General features: G+C 38.0%; 1 protein-coding gene across 1 annotated transcript in view; it reads left to right on the forward strand.

Moving 5' to 3' along the window:
* The window catches only part of TMX4 (thioredoxin related transmembrane protein 4), a 52,183-nt gene that overhangs the window by 4,708 nt on the left and 30,669 nt on the right, over window positions 1–16,806 (forward strand). Inside the window, exon 2 of the mRNA XM_025469339.3 lies at window positions 8,209–8,324. Within this exon, the coding sequence (XP_025325124.1) occupies window positions 8,209–8,324 (116 nt within the window). The remainder of the gene's footprint in view (window positions 1–8,208; window positions 8,325–16,806) is intronic.

A 16,806-nucleotide genomic window follows, 5' to 3' on the forward strand; every position in this document is an offset into this window, starting at 1 on the left:
AGAGGCCCACCCATGGTTTTATCATCTGTAGAAATCCAGATGAAAAGCATTATTGCTAAATGCTCATTCCTGATACTTTTCACACTTAAACAGGTGCTCTGCCTTCTGTGCACACCATCCACCCAGGAATATTCTCACTTTGCCTTGTTTGTATCTAGCATGGCCCTTATCACAGCTTGTAATTATTAATTTATATGCTTCAACACTAGGTTTTTGTCTAATTCCTTCTCTAGACAATTAGCTTTTCAGTAGAAGACAAAAGTTTTCTTCTTCCTGTTTATCTCCAGAGCCTTGATAACTGTGAAGTTCTAGGTGTTCAATAAATACTTTGACTAAGTGAATGAATGAATAATAGACTAATTGTTCCTTTGCTCAAGACTTTCCTCAAGGACATCACTGAAGGAAACATCTATCTATATATATTATCCTAGGTACTAAGAAGAGTCACTATCATCTCCCACTTGTTTATTAATATAATAAATACTTATTGTGGCCTAGGACCTGACAGGCTCTGTTCTAGCTAGTTATAAGTGATGTACCAATTACTGGCTTCATGGAGTGTTCATTTTCTTTCTTTTTTTTTTTAAAGATTTTATTTATTCATTTGATAGAGTACAAGCAGGGAGCGTGGCAGGCAGAGGCAGAGGGAGAAGCAGGCTCCCTGCAGAGGACATGGGGCTCCATCCTAGCGTCCTGGGATCATGACTTGGCCAAAGGCAGGTGCTTAACCGACTGAGCCACCCAGGTTTTCCTGGAGTGTTCATTCTAAAGCAGGTAGTGAATTCCATTTTCTCTAGCAGATATGGTTTCTTTTTTCTTTTTCTTTCTTTCTTTCTTTCTTTCTTTCTTTCTTTCTTTCTTTCTTTCTTTTTTTTTTTTTTTTGCAGGTATGGTTTCATAGAGTTATCAATTTTTATTTTTCCTCTACATTTTATGATAAATGTATGTATGAAATTTGATAAATGGCCTAGAAATGATCTTCTAAAGAAATAGAATTAAATAAAAGCCTTCCAACTTTTGGGTCATTAAGAGTTTTTCTGTGTTTTCCAGAGAGAAGAATAACATTTGATGTAGGTGGGTCATTATCTGTTGACATTTTGATTTAGTTTCATGTTTTAAGTCCTAGAAAGATGAACCTAGTGTATCTCTTTCATCTTCATTGTCACATATTCTTCTGAGCATTTTGGTCAAAGTAAGTTCTAAGTGAAAATCTGCTGTATCAGTCATTGTCCGTCTCCTTTCTGCAAGGATAAGAAAAGAGAATGTGTGGGAGTGTGCACTCTCTCTCGGAGAGAATATGTGAAATTTGAGCCAAGACAGAGAAGATAAATTGCCCATTATTGGGGAATAAAAATGTACTTTCAGTAAAATTTTATTTCTAGGAAGTGTTTTTAAGTAACTCCTTTCTCTGAAACATTTTGTACATTTAATGAAATCTCACACCAAGTTCAGTTGGCTCATGCAACCAAAGTAACAAGGGCTTTCAACCACCTTGCATATAGCAGAAACGTAAGTGTGATAAATGCATAAATATGGACATGGATGACAAGAAAACATGCTTTTGAAATGTGTTTCCCAGGAGTGGCCAAAAAACACTAGATTGATATCCAAGTTGGTATAATTTAACAGTATTTTAGCTATCTGGAATGTATTTTGCACGTCTTTATGAAGCTTACTGACTTTCTATACTGCTGCCACCTGGGAAAAGTTTAAACAGGAAAGATACTGTTGTATAGTTTACATGATTATAAAGGTTCTAATTCCTCTTAGAGGCTCTTACAAGAAAGAAGGATTAATTTAAAGAACGAAGTTATGACAGATCAACTCTTTAATAGTTCTTAGAAGGCTGACATTATGAACTAGTCTTAAATAATATAAATGAAGGCCATAGTCCGGTCCTTGCTGCTGATTTTTTTCATGTATATGTGCATATAAATTGCATTATATATATATATATATATATATCCATACATACACAGAGAGAGAGACAGAGTGCATGAGTACATGAAAGTCTTGAGTTTCCTTGTTTGTATTCATTGGGCCCCTACAAGTATTTTCCTTTAGTAGGTTCTAAATTACTATCTAAATCACAGTCCTTTAGTTGTGAAAGAATACTAATAATTTAAAAAGCTGAAACAGCAGTGGACCATTTACCACACCAGAGACTCAGAGCTGACTTATTCCTACCATCAAAAGAACACACTAAGTTAGTGAATGATGTTGGTGTACTCCAACACAAACAGCTCTGATTAAATCTCAGAATAATAGCACTCATAGTCCCAGTCTCCAGTGGGTAGCAGCTACATTAAAAAAAAAAAAAAAAGGAATATCTAATATTACCTCGATAGCATTTTTATGTCTGGGGATCACTGTCACCAAAATCCCAATTTACGTAATAGCCTGTCTAGAGATTAGGGACTGGGATTTTTAAAAATAAAAGATGAAATTTGCAAGATTTAATAATTACTGATGTAGGGGATCCCTGGGTGGCTCAGCGATTTAACTCCTGCCTTCGGCCCAGGGTGTGATCCTGGAGTCCCAGGATCCAGTCCCGGGGGGGCTCCCTGCAAGGAGCCTGCTTCTCCCTCTGCCTGTATCTCTGCCTCTCTGTGTCTCTCATGAATAAATAAATAAAATCTTTAAAAAATAATAATAATTACTGATGTAATAAATATGTCCATGCATTAAATGCAAAGGCAACAGGCCTAGGGAAACAAAGCATAAAAGACCTAGAACTCATTAAATTGTACTGCAAAATTTCTTCCTTATTTTTGGTAATTTTTTCCTTCTGTCTGGTTCTCTCTCTCTCTCTCTCTCGGGCTCTATTTTCCTTGGAGACTTTATCACATAAATACCTCCATCTGGGTTCTTGCTCTGTGTTGTCTTAGATGACCTTAAGCAAGGTCCTTTAAACCTGCCTTGTCTGACAGTGAGGTTGTAGGGTTCAGACGAGCTAATGTATCATAAAAATGTCTTGGAAACCAAGCAGTATTTTACAAATGTAATTGATATTAATGATTGTTCTTAGTGTGTGCCTGCTTTTATAAGTCATCTAAAGTTATAAGGAGCAATCTTCTCATCTATAAGTTATTGGGGGCAGTAACCTTCTAAAGTAGCTGCTGTTACTATTCCATTTTGCAATTGAGGAAGCTGGGGCATGGAGTGATTACTAAGCTGCCCACAGTCACACGGTTAATTTGTAAGTTGATCTTATTGAATCCTCTGGCAGAACTTTCACCTAATACACTGACGACTGTTGAAGTACTAAATAATAAAACGCTCTCTTTTTTTCCTAAAGCTTACCAACTGCTTGTCCCAGTATCATCTGCCATACAGATATTTTTAAAATAGGTAGAAAGTGTCTTTTCTCAAAGACTATAATTTTCTTTAAAATTTGTTTATTTATTTATTGAGCACTTACTGTACTAGGTAACTAGGTATATGCTTTGCCCTGTTAATGCAGAGATACATGTTTCTTTTTTTCTTTTTTTTTCCCCCCAAACAACCCAAATGCTTTAATGTTTAATGGCCTGCCTCCAGGACCCACAGCCTTCTTACAAACCTTAGCCAGGCCAAAGGCCAAGGTTGCCAGCCTTTGGCTCAATTTAGCACTCTGCAAGGAGGTAACTCACAGCAGGCATGACCGATGGGGCTCTGGCTTGGGGAGGACCGAGGCCACCAGTTTGGATCTTCGGAGACCTCCCAGGATTGGGCTGTCATTCAGCCTGTCTTATCTCGTCCCTGAGTCCCTGCAGCCTCTTGGCTTCCAGCAAACGTACGACTTTCTTGGGAAAATGCACCGGGTGGAGGAGGCAGCTCAGGGAAGTCATAGATGTCGATTCAGGAGCGGCCTGGGGCCCCCCAGAGGTAAGAGCAGCAGACCCAGAATGAGGATGCCAGCCCTAGGCTGTATCCTGGCACCCCCTGTAGCAATGGAGAGAAGGGGCAGGCTTCCCCAAGGAGCTCCAGGCTGGGGGTCAGGGCCCAATCCCAGATGCTGGGGGACAGTCCCAGGCTTTCCTGGGAAAGGACTCTAGGTAAAGTAGAAGTCATCCACACTGTACACTGTACCACCCTAAATAACCTATGACACACGAAGACTTTCTAGAAGGTTCTGCTTGCCTTAGCGTCCTATCCCAGGCCCTGGCTGAGATCTAGGCCCCTGTCCTGGGGAGGGAGCAGAGAGCAAACCTGAATGGGTGTGTGCCAGGCATCACCCCCACAACAACCCTGTGAGGTAGGCTGCATTGTCCTATCTTACAAATGGAGAACTGAGGGCTCACAGGAGGAAGTGACTTGCCTGGTCATACAGCAAGGAACACTGGAGCCAGGATTCAGCCCAAGTCTGTTGAGCTCCAAAGCCCACATGCTTTCTCTCAGGAAGAAACAGGAAGTTGTCCTAATAATAAAGGCCCTCAAGTTAAAAGTTTGGGGGCTCTCAGCCCCATGGGGTGTGAGGGTGGCAGTGAGAGGAGAAGCTCCCAGGGCATGTCCGCATCTGGCCCTGGGAAGCTGGGCCTATAGCAGGTAGGGGGTACAGAGGGTGACCCCACATGGCATCTGTCCAGAGAGCAACCAGCACTACAGGGGATGGCTCTGGTCACCCAGCACCTGTGGCTGGGGCATGGGCCGATCCGGCCCTGTGGCCTTGTGGCCCCAAGTGGGCAGTGCCAGGCCATTGAGCCAGGCGGTTTCTCGCAGGCTGCAGAAGTGGGCCCTTAGTATGGGGCCCTGGGGGCAGGTGCTGGCGGCAGGGGCGGGTGAGGCACTGCAGGCCCCTTCCTCCGGGGCTGCCTCTGCTTTCTCCAGGCCAGGGGTTGGTGGCTTCCTCCCTGGCTTCCTGGCCTTGGGGACGGGTGACTTCCAGGCCAGGGCTAGGCTCTCCGACTCATCTCTGGCCATGGTGGGTTCTGAGGAGGGCTCAGATCCAGCCTCAGTGTCAAAGTCACCTGGCATAAGATATATGTTTTTAAAATCTACCATGTTCAAAGATGTCAGCAGATTGTTCTTGGCCTATGTTCTTTATTCCATATATCTGGGATTTCTGGTATTAGAGTGTGAGCTGTAATGAGAAGATTAATGACTTTTTAGAATATTCTTGGAATTGACTCTCCTAGCCCCTTCTAGAGATGGATGAACGAATCCTTAGAGAGGATGAACAATTGTGCTGAAGTCTGACTGCTTCTGGCATCTGGCTGGTGAAATGCATGCCTTGCTTTGGGCAGCCCTCTCTCTCCTGGGCTGTACCCAATCTAAATATTTGTGTTGAAGTAAATGCAACCTCCCCATTATGTTGACTTTTTAACCCCGCATACACTTTCATAATGTGAAATATCAAGATATTGTCCCTTTTCTGTTTGTTATTGTTGTTTTTCAGAAAAGTTGGTTTGTATGCATCATTGCGTTGAGTGTTGCATGGTACCTATACACATGCTCCTGCTCAGGTCGAGATAAAAGGGTTCATAAATGATGACCTGACAGCACCTTTGAGCCTGAATCTTGTTATAGAATTTGATCATTTAACATTTTTCCTCTTTATTTCCTAAGGCATTTTTTCCTGTGTGTGTTTGTTTTATTCTTTTGGCAGACATTCTTTCCTACTTCCCTCCCCCCATGCCTTTCTTCTCTTAATATAGAAATAATAGATGCCACATTTTGTAAAAATAACTCAGGAATGGAAAGAAATGAAAAATAAATTGGAGGGAATCAACATTTTCACAAAGCTGAGCCTGCCCATCCAGAACTTGCTGTATCTTTCCATTTAATCTCCTTAAGAAAGATGTATTTGATCATTGTGTTGTAGCTGAAACTAATGTAATATATCAGTAATACCTCAATAAAACAACAAACAAAAGCTATCTATTGAGAAAATTTCAAACATAAACAAATATAGGAGCAGTATGATGAACCCACATCAATCCATCATCCAGATTCTGTAGTTGTATCAGCATATTTCCAATCTTGATTCATCTTTGTCTCTTGCCCTCTACCCCTTGGTGGCATGATTTACATACTATAAAATTCACCCATTGTACATAAATAATTCAGTGATATCAAGTCTTTAAAAAATATATTTGCATTTTTTCCCTAAGCATTTTGAATTGAGTTGGAAATTTTTTTAAGTATAATTTAAACAGATTTAAGCAGATTTTAAAAATATGTCTAGTTGATGGTATCCCAAAATATTATTCAAAGTGTCTGGTGATTTTTTTTTCCTGGAATATCCTGTTCTATTTTATGAGATTGATTAATTAATTTTATTTACTGCTTTTTTTCTTCTGGGTATTATTAAGCAAAACAGAATGTCTCTCCATTTGTACTAATGTATGTTTGTGATGTTGTCCTGTAAATGTTAATTTTCCTTTAGTGTTCTATTTTAAAATGGATTTCTAGTGCATGTTACTGTTTGTTCACAATACTTTATATTAAGCATAGCTCTACCAACACTTTTAAGTTTCCATAAAGCATATTCAATCTCAATTCCTTCTAATTTCAAATGATCTCTGTAATAGATTCCTTGGACTACTGCAAATTGTCACTAACTTAGTAGCTTAAAACAGTGGAAATTTATTCTCTCACAACTCTGGAGATCAAAATTGCAAAGTCAAAATGTTGGCAAGGTTGGCTCCCTCTAGAGGCTCTGGGAGAGAGCCTGTTCCATGCTTCTCCTAGCTTCTTGTGGCTGCCAGCAGGCCTTGGCATTCCTTGGCCTGTAGCTATATACCAACCATCTCTGACTGCATCTTCACATGGCCTTCCTCCTGTGTCTCTGTGTCACACTTTCTTCTTTCTTTTATGAGAACCTACCCTAAATCCAGGATATCTCACCCCAAGGTCCTTAATTCGATTATGTGTATAATGATCTTTATTCCAAATAAGATCATATGCATGGGTATAGGGGCTTAAGACTCCAAGAGATGTTGTTCACTATACTTTCTAAACAGCAGTTTTCTCTGGATTCCTATTTTAACATCTGCATGTGAAATCCTGGAGCACATTAGAGTTTTATGGCCCATTTATGATGTTTTCTAGCATCAAGGGAGGCAAAGTGAGGCCATTAGCAAAACAGGAGGACAGCACAGCCTTCCAGTTTGCTTTTATTTTATCCTTCCCTGATCCATTATCCACAGAGCTGCCAGATGACTTTTCCAAAAATGTAAATCTGATCATGATTCTTACTTTTTTTAGGGTATCAGTCATGGAGCTTTGAATAAGTCCCAACTCCTTATACAATATTTTTAAAGCTGTGGATGATGTTTTCATCCTGTCCTGTCAATACTTTGTCTTCACACTTCTTGTTCTCTCTGCTTGGGTTAGAACATTCCTTGACCCCTCTCTGGCTATTATTCTTTAGATCTTAGTGCAGATGCTCCTTTCTCTTTGGGCCCTTCTGAGATCCTTGAGTTTCTGAAAGTCCCATAGCATCTGTTCCATATTTTCAGTCATGGCATTTACCACTTGGATTGTCCTTACTCCCATGTTTACCTCTTTTCATCTGTGGATGATAGAATCCACAAGGAGTGGGAAGGCACCATGTCTGTCTTATTCATAGGTGTAGCCTCAGTTTTCAGCATGGTGCTTAGATCATGTTTATTGAATGAAAGAATAAAACAGCAGAGTTCTAGTTGAAGGCCCAAGTACTTTTTCTAACTCCCCTTTTATTTAAGAAAGTGTGGAGTAGGCTTGGCTTATAGCTTCTACTTTCTCCACATGGTTCAGAACTGCCACATGGAAATGATTCATATTTTGGGGGACCCACTAGCAATACATCTTCTGGTATCTACCCCTCAGATCTCACTTTGATGAATCTGAAACTGGCGTGGCTAGTTTAAGACCCCCTTATGAAGACTGTCACCCTTTGTGGGATACTCAAGCAGTTTCATCCTTATAAATCAAAAGCTATCTGGAAGGTAGTAAAATTTGGGTCCATTGTAAGAATAACACTGAAATAAAGTATTTTATATATTACAGTAATTTGTGAAAATCTTCTTAAATTTTGGCTATTTTTCCCCAGAGAATTGATATTCATACATTAAATTCTAGGGGGAAATATGGTTCTGTTTTTCTATATCAAGGAACTTTGGAAAAGCTTACTTCTTCCCTTTAGTTAAGAATCTATTTTTTTTAAATTTAAATGCACTATTTCCCTACTTTGTTTTATAGATTTTTTTCAGATGTTTATATTGATTGGCTATTTTTCTTTTACAGTTATGCTCCTTGGTGTCCATCCTGCCAGCAGACCGATTCAGAATGGGAGACGTTTGCAAAGAATGGTGAAGTACTTCATATCAGTGTGGGAAAAGTAGATGTCATTCAAGAACCAGGTACTGTACAAGTTGAACATTAAATGCAAAAGTTTGTTACTTTTTATTTTGAATTTTTTGAAGCTTATAGAAAAGTTGAAAGACTAGGATTTTGAGTTTATTGACCATGAACTAACCACCTACAATCAACAGATAACATTCTGGCATATCTGGGTCTATCTATGTATGTTTGTATTTACATATGTATGTATATATATATTTATATTTATATTGTTATTATTTTGCTGAGTCATTTGAAAATCACTTGTAGACCACATGATACTTTACCCTTCAATATTTCAGCATATTGAAATCTTTATAATTATTTCTCATATTTTTTATAGTTTTTTGAACCAGGATCTAATCAGGGTTCACTAACTGAATTTAGTAGTTACATCTTTTCAGTTTCCCTTGATCTGGAAAATAGTCCCCTCTTTTTTTCATGACATTGACACTCTAAAGAGAACAGGCCAGGGATTTGCCTAGGTGTGTCTTTATGGTAACATTTAATTTATTCTTATATTTTCTGCAAACTTGAATTTTGGTCTAGAAGCATGATTCAGGCTAGATGTTTATGGCAAGAGTACTTTATAGGTAATCCTGTGACTTAAATTGTATTCCATCGGAAGACACATATTATCACCATTAATGTTGAGTTTGAGTACTTGGTTAAGGTGATTACAATAAACATCTCCATTATAAAGAAAAGACCCTACTTTGTGATTAGGAAATAATCTGTGGGGTGATATTTTGGGGATTTAAGATCCATGATGGTCTTACCTGAATCACATTTTTTTTTTTTTTTTGAATCAGATATTTCATAGTGGGTTCTAGAATGGTGAACTTTTTTTTTTTTTTTTCCAGAATGGCGAATTTCTAATTCTGTTGTTCCATCTACATTTATTAGCTGTTAATGATGTGATTTTTCAAAGGAAAGAGGGAAATAAATGAAACTTTTAAATTCAGAAAAGATGCAATTTGTTTTTGTAGTTTAAAAATAATTGTGTTTTGGGACACGTAGGTGGCTCAGCAGTTGGATGCCTGCCTTCCGCCCAGGTGGTGATCCTGGAATCCAGGATCGGGTCCCACATCGGGCTCCCTGTGAGGAGCCAGCTTCTCCCTCTGCCTATGTCTCTATCTCTCTCTGTGTGTTTCTCATGAATAAATAAAAAAAATCTTAAAAGAAAAAAACAGAAAAAACCCAACCCGTGTTTTGTATATAAAATGAGAAGAAAAGATGGGTTTTTGTGGTTCAAATTTCAAACCTGTTTTGATTCAATAACTTTATTGGTTATTTTTTTTTCCTGTCTACATTCAATTTTTATCTCCTGTATCCCTTTATAAAGGATATTGCTGTAACTTTTCTGTAACAACTGTGAGTGCAAAAACACAATGTAAATGCATTTCCAATTACTTGGACCACAAAATGGATGGTGTCTGTTTAGATGTATTGACAAACCCTTGGAGAGAGATTTCTGTTAAAGCCATCAGTCCTCAAGCTTTTGCCTTTCTAATCATTTGAATCAAAGCCACTTCTGCCCATCTGCTATTTAGAAATGGACAATTATACTTATTAGTTTGTGGTTTGAGCTGTTAGAATGAGTTATTCTGTTTGGACATCAAATTGCAATTATATTTTTGCTCTGAAATTGTTTTTGTAGTTCAAGTCCAACAAAATCAGGTGTGAACTAATACCGTGAGTACCAGATATATTTTATGATGAGTTTCTTAGAAATGTAGCTGACCTGTTCACATTCAGTCATTTGGTATACCTGCCGTGAATTCACAGCATGATTTGAATTAAAAGAATTAAACAATTACCTTTGTGATGGATTCACAGATCTGAAGGCTAACTGAATACAATCTTTCCAACTAAAATGTAGATTTACAGCTACTTTTTCCATTGTGAATGGATGGAGTGCTTTTTTGATCATGTAGAGACAAATTTATGATAATGAAATATTTTAAAAACAAATTTATCATTGACTCCTAGAATTTATGTAAATGTAAGCTATATATATTTGAAACATTTATCAAAGCAGAAGGAAAAAACCTTTGGTCTAGTATTTTTTAGGAATAGTGAAGAAACAAAGTCCAAATAAGGAAATAAGCAAGTTTTTTAAAGTATAATTTTAGAATTCTTTTAAATAATAAAAATTTAAAAACTGCAATTCATAAATTAAAATTATGAGACAAAATTCCACACACATGACTGAGTGGCCTAAAGAATATTTCACTTCAGATTATACTATTTTATTTTATTTTGAATTACAAATCTAATGCTGGAGTCCCTGGGTGGCTTTGTGTTTGAGCATCTGCCTTTGGCTCAGGTCATGATCCCAGGGTCCTGGGATCAAGTCCTGCATCGGGCTCCCTGCAGGGAGCCTGCTTCTCCCTCTGACTGTGTCTCTACCTGTCTCTCTGTGTCTCATGAATAAATAAATAAAGTCTTAAAAAAAAAAAAAACCCAAACAAATCTAATGCTGTCAATACTTTTATTTTTTATTTTATTTTTTTTTTATATAACAATTCACATCTTTATTCATCTATCAGTGGACAATTGGGCTGCTTCCATAATTTTGTTATTGTAAATAACTTTGCAGTAAACACAGAAGTGCATGCATCCTTTTGAATTAGTGTTTGTGTATTTTTTGGGTAAATACCCAATAGTGTGATTACTGGATCATAGGGCAGTTCTGTTTTTAACTTTTTAACTTTTAACATCCATACTGTTTTCTGCAGTGGCTGTACCAGTTTGCATTCCCACCAACAGTGCATGAATGTTCCTTTTTCTCCACATCCTCATCAATGATTGTTTCTTGTGTTGTTGATTATAGCCATTCTGACAGGTGTGAGGTGGTATCTCATTGTAATTTTGATTTGCATTTCCCTGATGATGAGTGATGAGCATCTTTTCATGTGTTTGTTGGCCATCTGGGTGTCTTCGTTGGAGAGATGTCTGTTCATGCCTTCTTCCCATTTTTAATTGGATTATTTGTTTTGTTTTTGTTTTTGTTTTTTGGTGTTGAGTTGTATAGTTCTTTATATATTTTGGATACTAACCCTTTATTGGATATGTCATTTGCAAGTATCTTCTCCCATTCTGTAGGTTGCTTTTTGTTTTTGTTGACTATATGCAAAATCTTTTAATTTTGATGTCGTCCCAGAAGTTTGTTTTTACTTTTGTTTCTCTTACTTCAGGAGACCTATCGAGATATGTGTTGCTATGGCCGATGTTAGAGGCATTACTGCATGTGTTCTCTTCTAGGGTTTTTATGGTTTCAGGTTTCACTTTGATGTCTTTAATCCATTTTTAGTTTATTCTATGGTGTAAGAAGGTGGTCCAGTTTCATTCTTTGTATGTTGCTGTCCAGGTTTCCCAACACCATTTGTTGAAGAGGCTGTCTTTTTTCTTGGATATTCTTTCCTCTTTTGTTGAAAGTTGGGAGGAAATTAAGCCTATAATTAGGCTTGTAAGTGTGGGTTTATTTCTGGACTCTCTGTTCTGTTCTGTTGATCTATGTATCTCTTTTTGTGCCAGTACCTTCCTGTTTTGATTACTACAGTTTTGTTTTTTTTTTTTAAAGGGTTTAAGAATAATGTATGTATTCAACAAATACTTGCATTTCTACCATGCATCAGGTTTTGTTCTAGATACATGATACAAGTGAGTAAGGAAGATAAAGACCTGGCTCTCCATTGAGCCTACATTTTAGTGAAGGAGGGAAATAGTAATAAGAGTAAATTGGAGAAGAGTGTCTGGTGGTAGTAAGGACTAAGAGGAAAAAGAAAGCAAGCTAAAAATTTAGAAAATGACAGGAGCCACTATTTTAAAGAGGAAGGACTGTTTGACTAGATATCTTGACATATTGAGGAAGTGAATTTCAATAAGCTGTAGGAGAGGAGCATTACAGACAGACCAGAGAGCACATGCAGGCAGGAGTGTACTTGGCTTATTTGAGGAACCATATGACAGCCAGTGGGGTACTCAAGATAAGCAGAGCTGGAGAGGTAGCTAGGAACCAGACCATGGGGGTCTAGTTGGCCATGCGAAGGAATTTAGATTTTAGTATGATAGGAAAGAAGTTACTGGAAGGTTTTGAGCAAGAAAGCGACATGATATGCATGGCTTACATTTTAAAAGAATTGCTTTGGCTGCTACGTGAAAAGTTTCCTGTAGGAGGTTGGAAGTAGAAGCAAGAGGAGAAGTTAAGAGGCTAATGCAGTAGTTCAGCATGGAGACTATGGTAGCTCGAACTAATAGCAGCAGGGATGAGTGACTGGAGTTGAGATGCTACATTTGGCTGGAATATCCAAAAGGATTTCCCGATGGATTGGCCTGTAGCATTTGATGGAAAGGAGAAGATAGTAAAGATGAAAGGAGGAGCAGGTTGGGAATAGGGTTGAAGTTCGACATGTTCAATAGAAAACCAAATAGAGCTGAGCTGGAGATATACATTTGAGGATCATCGCTGTGGATGTATTTGAAAGGAGAGGAAGAGGGACACCTGGGTGGCTCAGTGGTTGAGCATCTGCCTTTGGCTCAGGTCATGATCCTGGGGTCCTGGGATCGAATCCCACATCGGGCTCTCTGCAGGGAGCCTGCTTCTCCCACTGCCTGTGGCTCTGCCTCTCTCTCTCTCTCTGTGTCTCTCATGAATAAACAAAATCTTTTGGAAAAAAAAAGGGGGGGGTAATAATTGAGATTACCTAGGAAGGGTGTGCTAGGGAAGTGTTTTGAGTATTGAAAACCAGGGCACTCTATCATTTAGAAGGAAAGAGGTTAGTTCTAGCAGAGGAAAAAGAGAAGCATTAGAGGTAAGAAGGAGGTGGAGGAATAGGGGTTCTGGTAGCCAAATGAAGAGAGGGTGTCTTATGTGGTACTAACTCATTGGCAAGCTTCTGGGGCAACTTGTCCCTCTACTTGAAAGCTCTTTGGGTATTTACTTTGCTTTTACAGAATCTAACATTCTGAATGAGCGGTTGGGGTATCATTGAGATGATACCACTTTTCCTCAAGTTGAGCACTTTACTGGATATTTCTGTGTATAGATTTATATTTGATTATAGATCTCCATTAGCATATTCTTTCATTATGGCTGCTTTGGCAGGAATGCAGTAAGGCATAGTTTCATTTCTTTTCCCTGCAAGTAAAATTTAAAAAGAAATGAAAGCAAGAATTTTTTAGTGTTTCTGCATAGCCTTTAGTTATGCCTGTAACTCTTCCATTGGTATATCACAAGAGATTTTTTTTAAAGAAGTTTGAACAGAAAATAAGTTTTCAGAATGATAAAGATTGGGGATCATACATTGCATTTTACAGCTGAGATGTAGCAGTCAAGGAAAAGCAAAGCCTTAGATTAGATTACATAACCTTGCCTACTTAAACTACATAGACCACGTGTTGTTTTAGTTGCATGTTCTTTGGGAAATTAAATGTAATGAACATGTACTTGAATGTTCTGTTCCATGCAGATGAACTTAGTTGTGAAGGACAGGAAAACAGCATAGAGCACCCATGGGTGATGGCTATTTCACTAGACAGAGGTATACCAGACTCCTACCACAGCCAAGAATAAGCATTGTGTTTAAACCACTAATTAATTGCAAAAGCAAACTTACTTTACTGTCTTCAGTTAGTGTTCATATTTTAACTTTATAATTTTAAAAATTAGTATTTTGTATTATGGTGACAACTTTATTTCTATCTCACAGGTAAGATTTGTTCTACTTTTTTTCATTGCTTTCCTTCTGCTACTCTTTTGGTAATAACAAATAACATTTAGTTAAACATATACTTCAACCTATAATTATGTCAGACACTTTAATACATTTTAGCTTCATAACAACCCTAGAAAGAACTATTTATCTCTATATTATTCAGAAAACTAAGACTCAGAGAGGTTAAGTAACATGCCCAAAGTAACACAGCTATAATAGAACAAAAGCTAGCAACTATTAATAATTTTTTTAAATATTGAAGTTAAATAATTTCTCTTGTGCTTTTGTGTATCCAAATATATTTCCCTGATATAATTTTTCTTTCTCTAATCTTTTAATTCTTTTCTTTCTTTTGCTATATGTGTTTAAGATAAGCCTGCTAATAAGAAATTAAATTTTGTCCTGCATTTTGGATTAATGCCCTTTTTACATTGCAGTCAGTCTTCTTTTTTTTAATATTTTATTTATTTATTCATGAGAGACACAGAGAGAGAGACAGAGACAGAGACACAGGCAGAGGGAGAAGCAGGCTCCATGCAGGAAGCCTGATGTGGGACTCGATCCCGGGACTCCAGGATCACGCCCTGGGCCGAAGGCAGTCACTAAACTGCTGAGCTACCCAGGGATCCCCCAGTCTTCATTTTAAAGTAGAAGTTCCTCTTATTTTTTTTTTTTTTTTTAATTTTTTTATTTATTTATGATAGTCACAGAGAGAGAGAGAGAGAGAGAGAGAGAGAGAGAGGCAGAGACATAGGCCGAGGGAGAAGCAGGCTCCATGCACCGGGAGCCTGATGTGGGATTCGATCCCGGGTCTCCAGGATCGCGCCCTGGGCCAAAGGCAGGCGCCAAACCTCTGCGCCACCCAGGGATCCCTAGAAGTTCCTCTTAAAGTAAAAAAGACTTGCAGAAATGTTGGGAGACCTCATGGTCAAACTTTCTTAGTTAAAGGCTGAAGAGTAGGCTTGTTTCTTCTACATTTTCTGAGGTTTCTCACAGTGAATCATTATGCCAGCCTTGCAGTGAGCTGCTGCCCTGCTGTTGTAATCCATTGGTAAAGTCCATGCTAGCCTTGTTTTTCAACGTTCAAGTCCACACCCTCAGATGGTGCTTCTCTATTCCAAGTTGGTCATGTTTGAACTTTTCAGGTAATTGAAAGACTCCCTTGATACTTGATAACATCAGTATTAAAGGTTAGAAGACATTTTTGGAGCAATGACATGAAACCCAAAGCTTTCTGACATTTGTTAGCCTCTCAGAAATGACATTTAGTCAAGGTGAATTTCCTGTGGTGTCAGATCTTTGAGGACTTAGTAGTGTTTCATAGTTAGAACTACTTTGGTTGTTCTCGATTCTGTTGTTGACTGTCCTAAATACATCCTCAGTGACAGTGGATTATTCCAGACAGCAAACAACTCGTAGCTGAGTTAGATGCCATGATCATATTATTAGTATTCTGCATGGGTTGTCATTTGAAGAAATACTGACAGATGTAAGTGAAAGCAGTTTTGAGGTGTTATAGTTTATTAATAATCTTTAACCTTAACTGATGGTCTTGTACTCTGGTACAATAGGGAAAAAGCACAGCAATTCATACAATGAGCCATAAAGTTCTCATACCCTTTATTTTAAAAGTTTTGGGGATGAACATCCTTTTAGTCTGAACCAGAAAGGTAAACACCAGACACTATAGACACCCAGAGACTATCTGTCACTGTGGTCAAACACTGTATTCTATGTGCTTTATAAATATAAAATCATTTAATACTAAAAAATACTGAGATAGAAATTATATGCCCATTTATGAGAAAACTCATGGTTCATATTTACTGTCCCAGATAAAAACTAAGATGCAGAAATGGGGTTTGACTTTAGGCAAGCTGGCCTGTGAATCTGGAAATATTGTTATATATACTGTATAAGTTAATATGTTTTATGAAATACATTTTCTGTTTATTTACTTTTAATTTATTGCCATGGCCAATAATGACCAAGAACATACGAAGGATTTAAAAACTTTTTAAGATTGATTTATGTATTTATTTAGAGAGAGCTTGAGCAAGGGGTGAGGCAGAGGGAGGGGGAGAAAGAATCTCAAGCGGATTCTGAGCTTCACTCGGGGCTTGATCTCACCACCTGGAGATCACGACCTGAGCCAAAATCAAGAATCAGTTACATAACTGACTGAGCCACCCAAGCACCTTGAACAAATGAAGGATTTTAAAGACCACGTTAAAAATACTGCCTTAAGTAATGTTTAAATTTATTAGAAATCCTATTTAATCTGATAAAAATAAAACCCAGGTAGAAATTTGAAGAAGTGATGGAATGCTAATTGTACACTCCATTTTTTTCTAAGATATATTTATTTATTTATTTGAGAAAGAGAGAGTGCATGCACACAAGTGGGAGGGGTAGAGGGAGAGGGAGAGAGAGAAAACCTCCAGCAGAATCCACACTAAGTGCAAAGCCTGATGTGGGGCTCTGTCTCACAACCCCAAGATTGTAACCTGAGCCAAAATCAAGACGCTTAGCTGACTGTGCCACTCAGGTATCCTTGTGCATTCTATTTTAAAAGAGCATGTAAGTAAAGCATAATTCCCTAACACTGTAACTCTCCTTATATAAAATTTGGCGTGGTCATAAAAATCTGTAGCTAAGTAAGAAGTGAGATATGAAACTTTTTATAAAAAAGATTCTATTTATTTATTCATGAGAGACACATAAAGAGAGGCAGAGACACAGGCAGAGGGAGAAGCAGGCTCCAGAAGGGAGCCCGATATGG

This window comes from Canis lupus, chromosome 24 (genome assembly GCF_003254725.2).
Source record: "Canis lupus dingo isolate Sandy chromosome 24, ASM325472v2, whole genome shotgun sequence".
NCBI classification, from domain to species: Eukaryota; Metazoa; Chordata; class Mammalia; order Carnivora; family Canidae; genus Canis; species Canis lupus.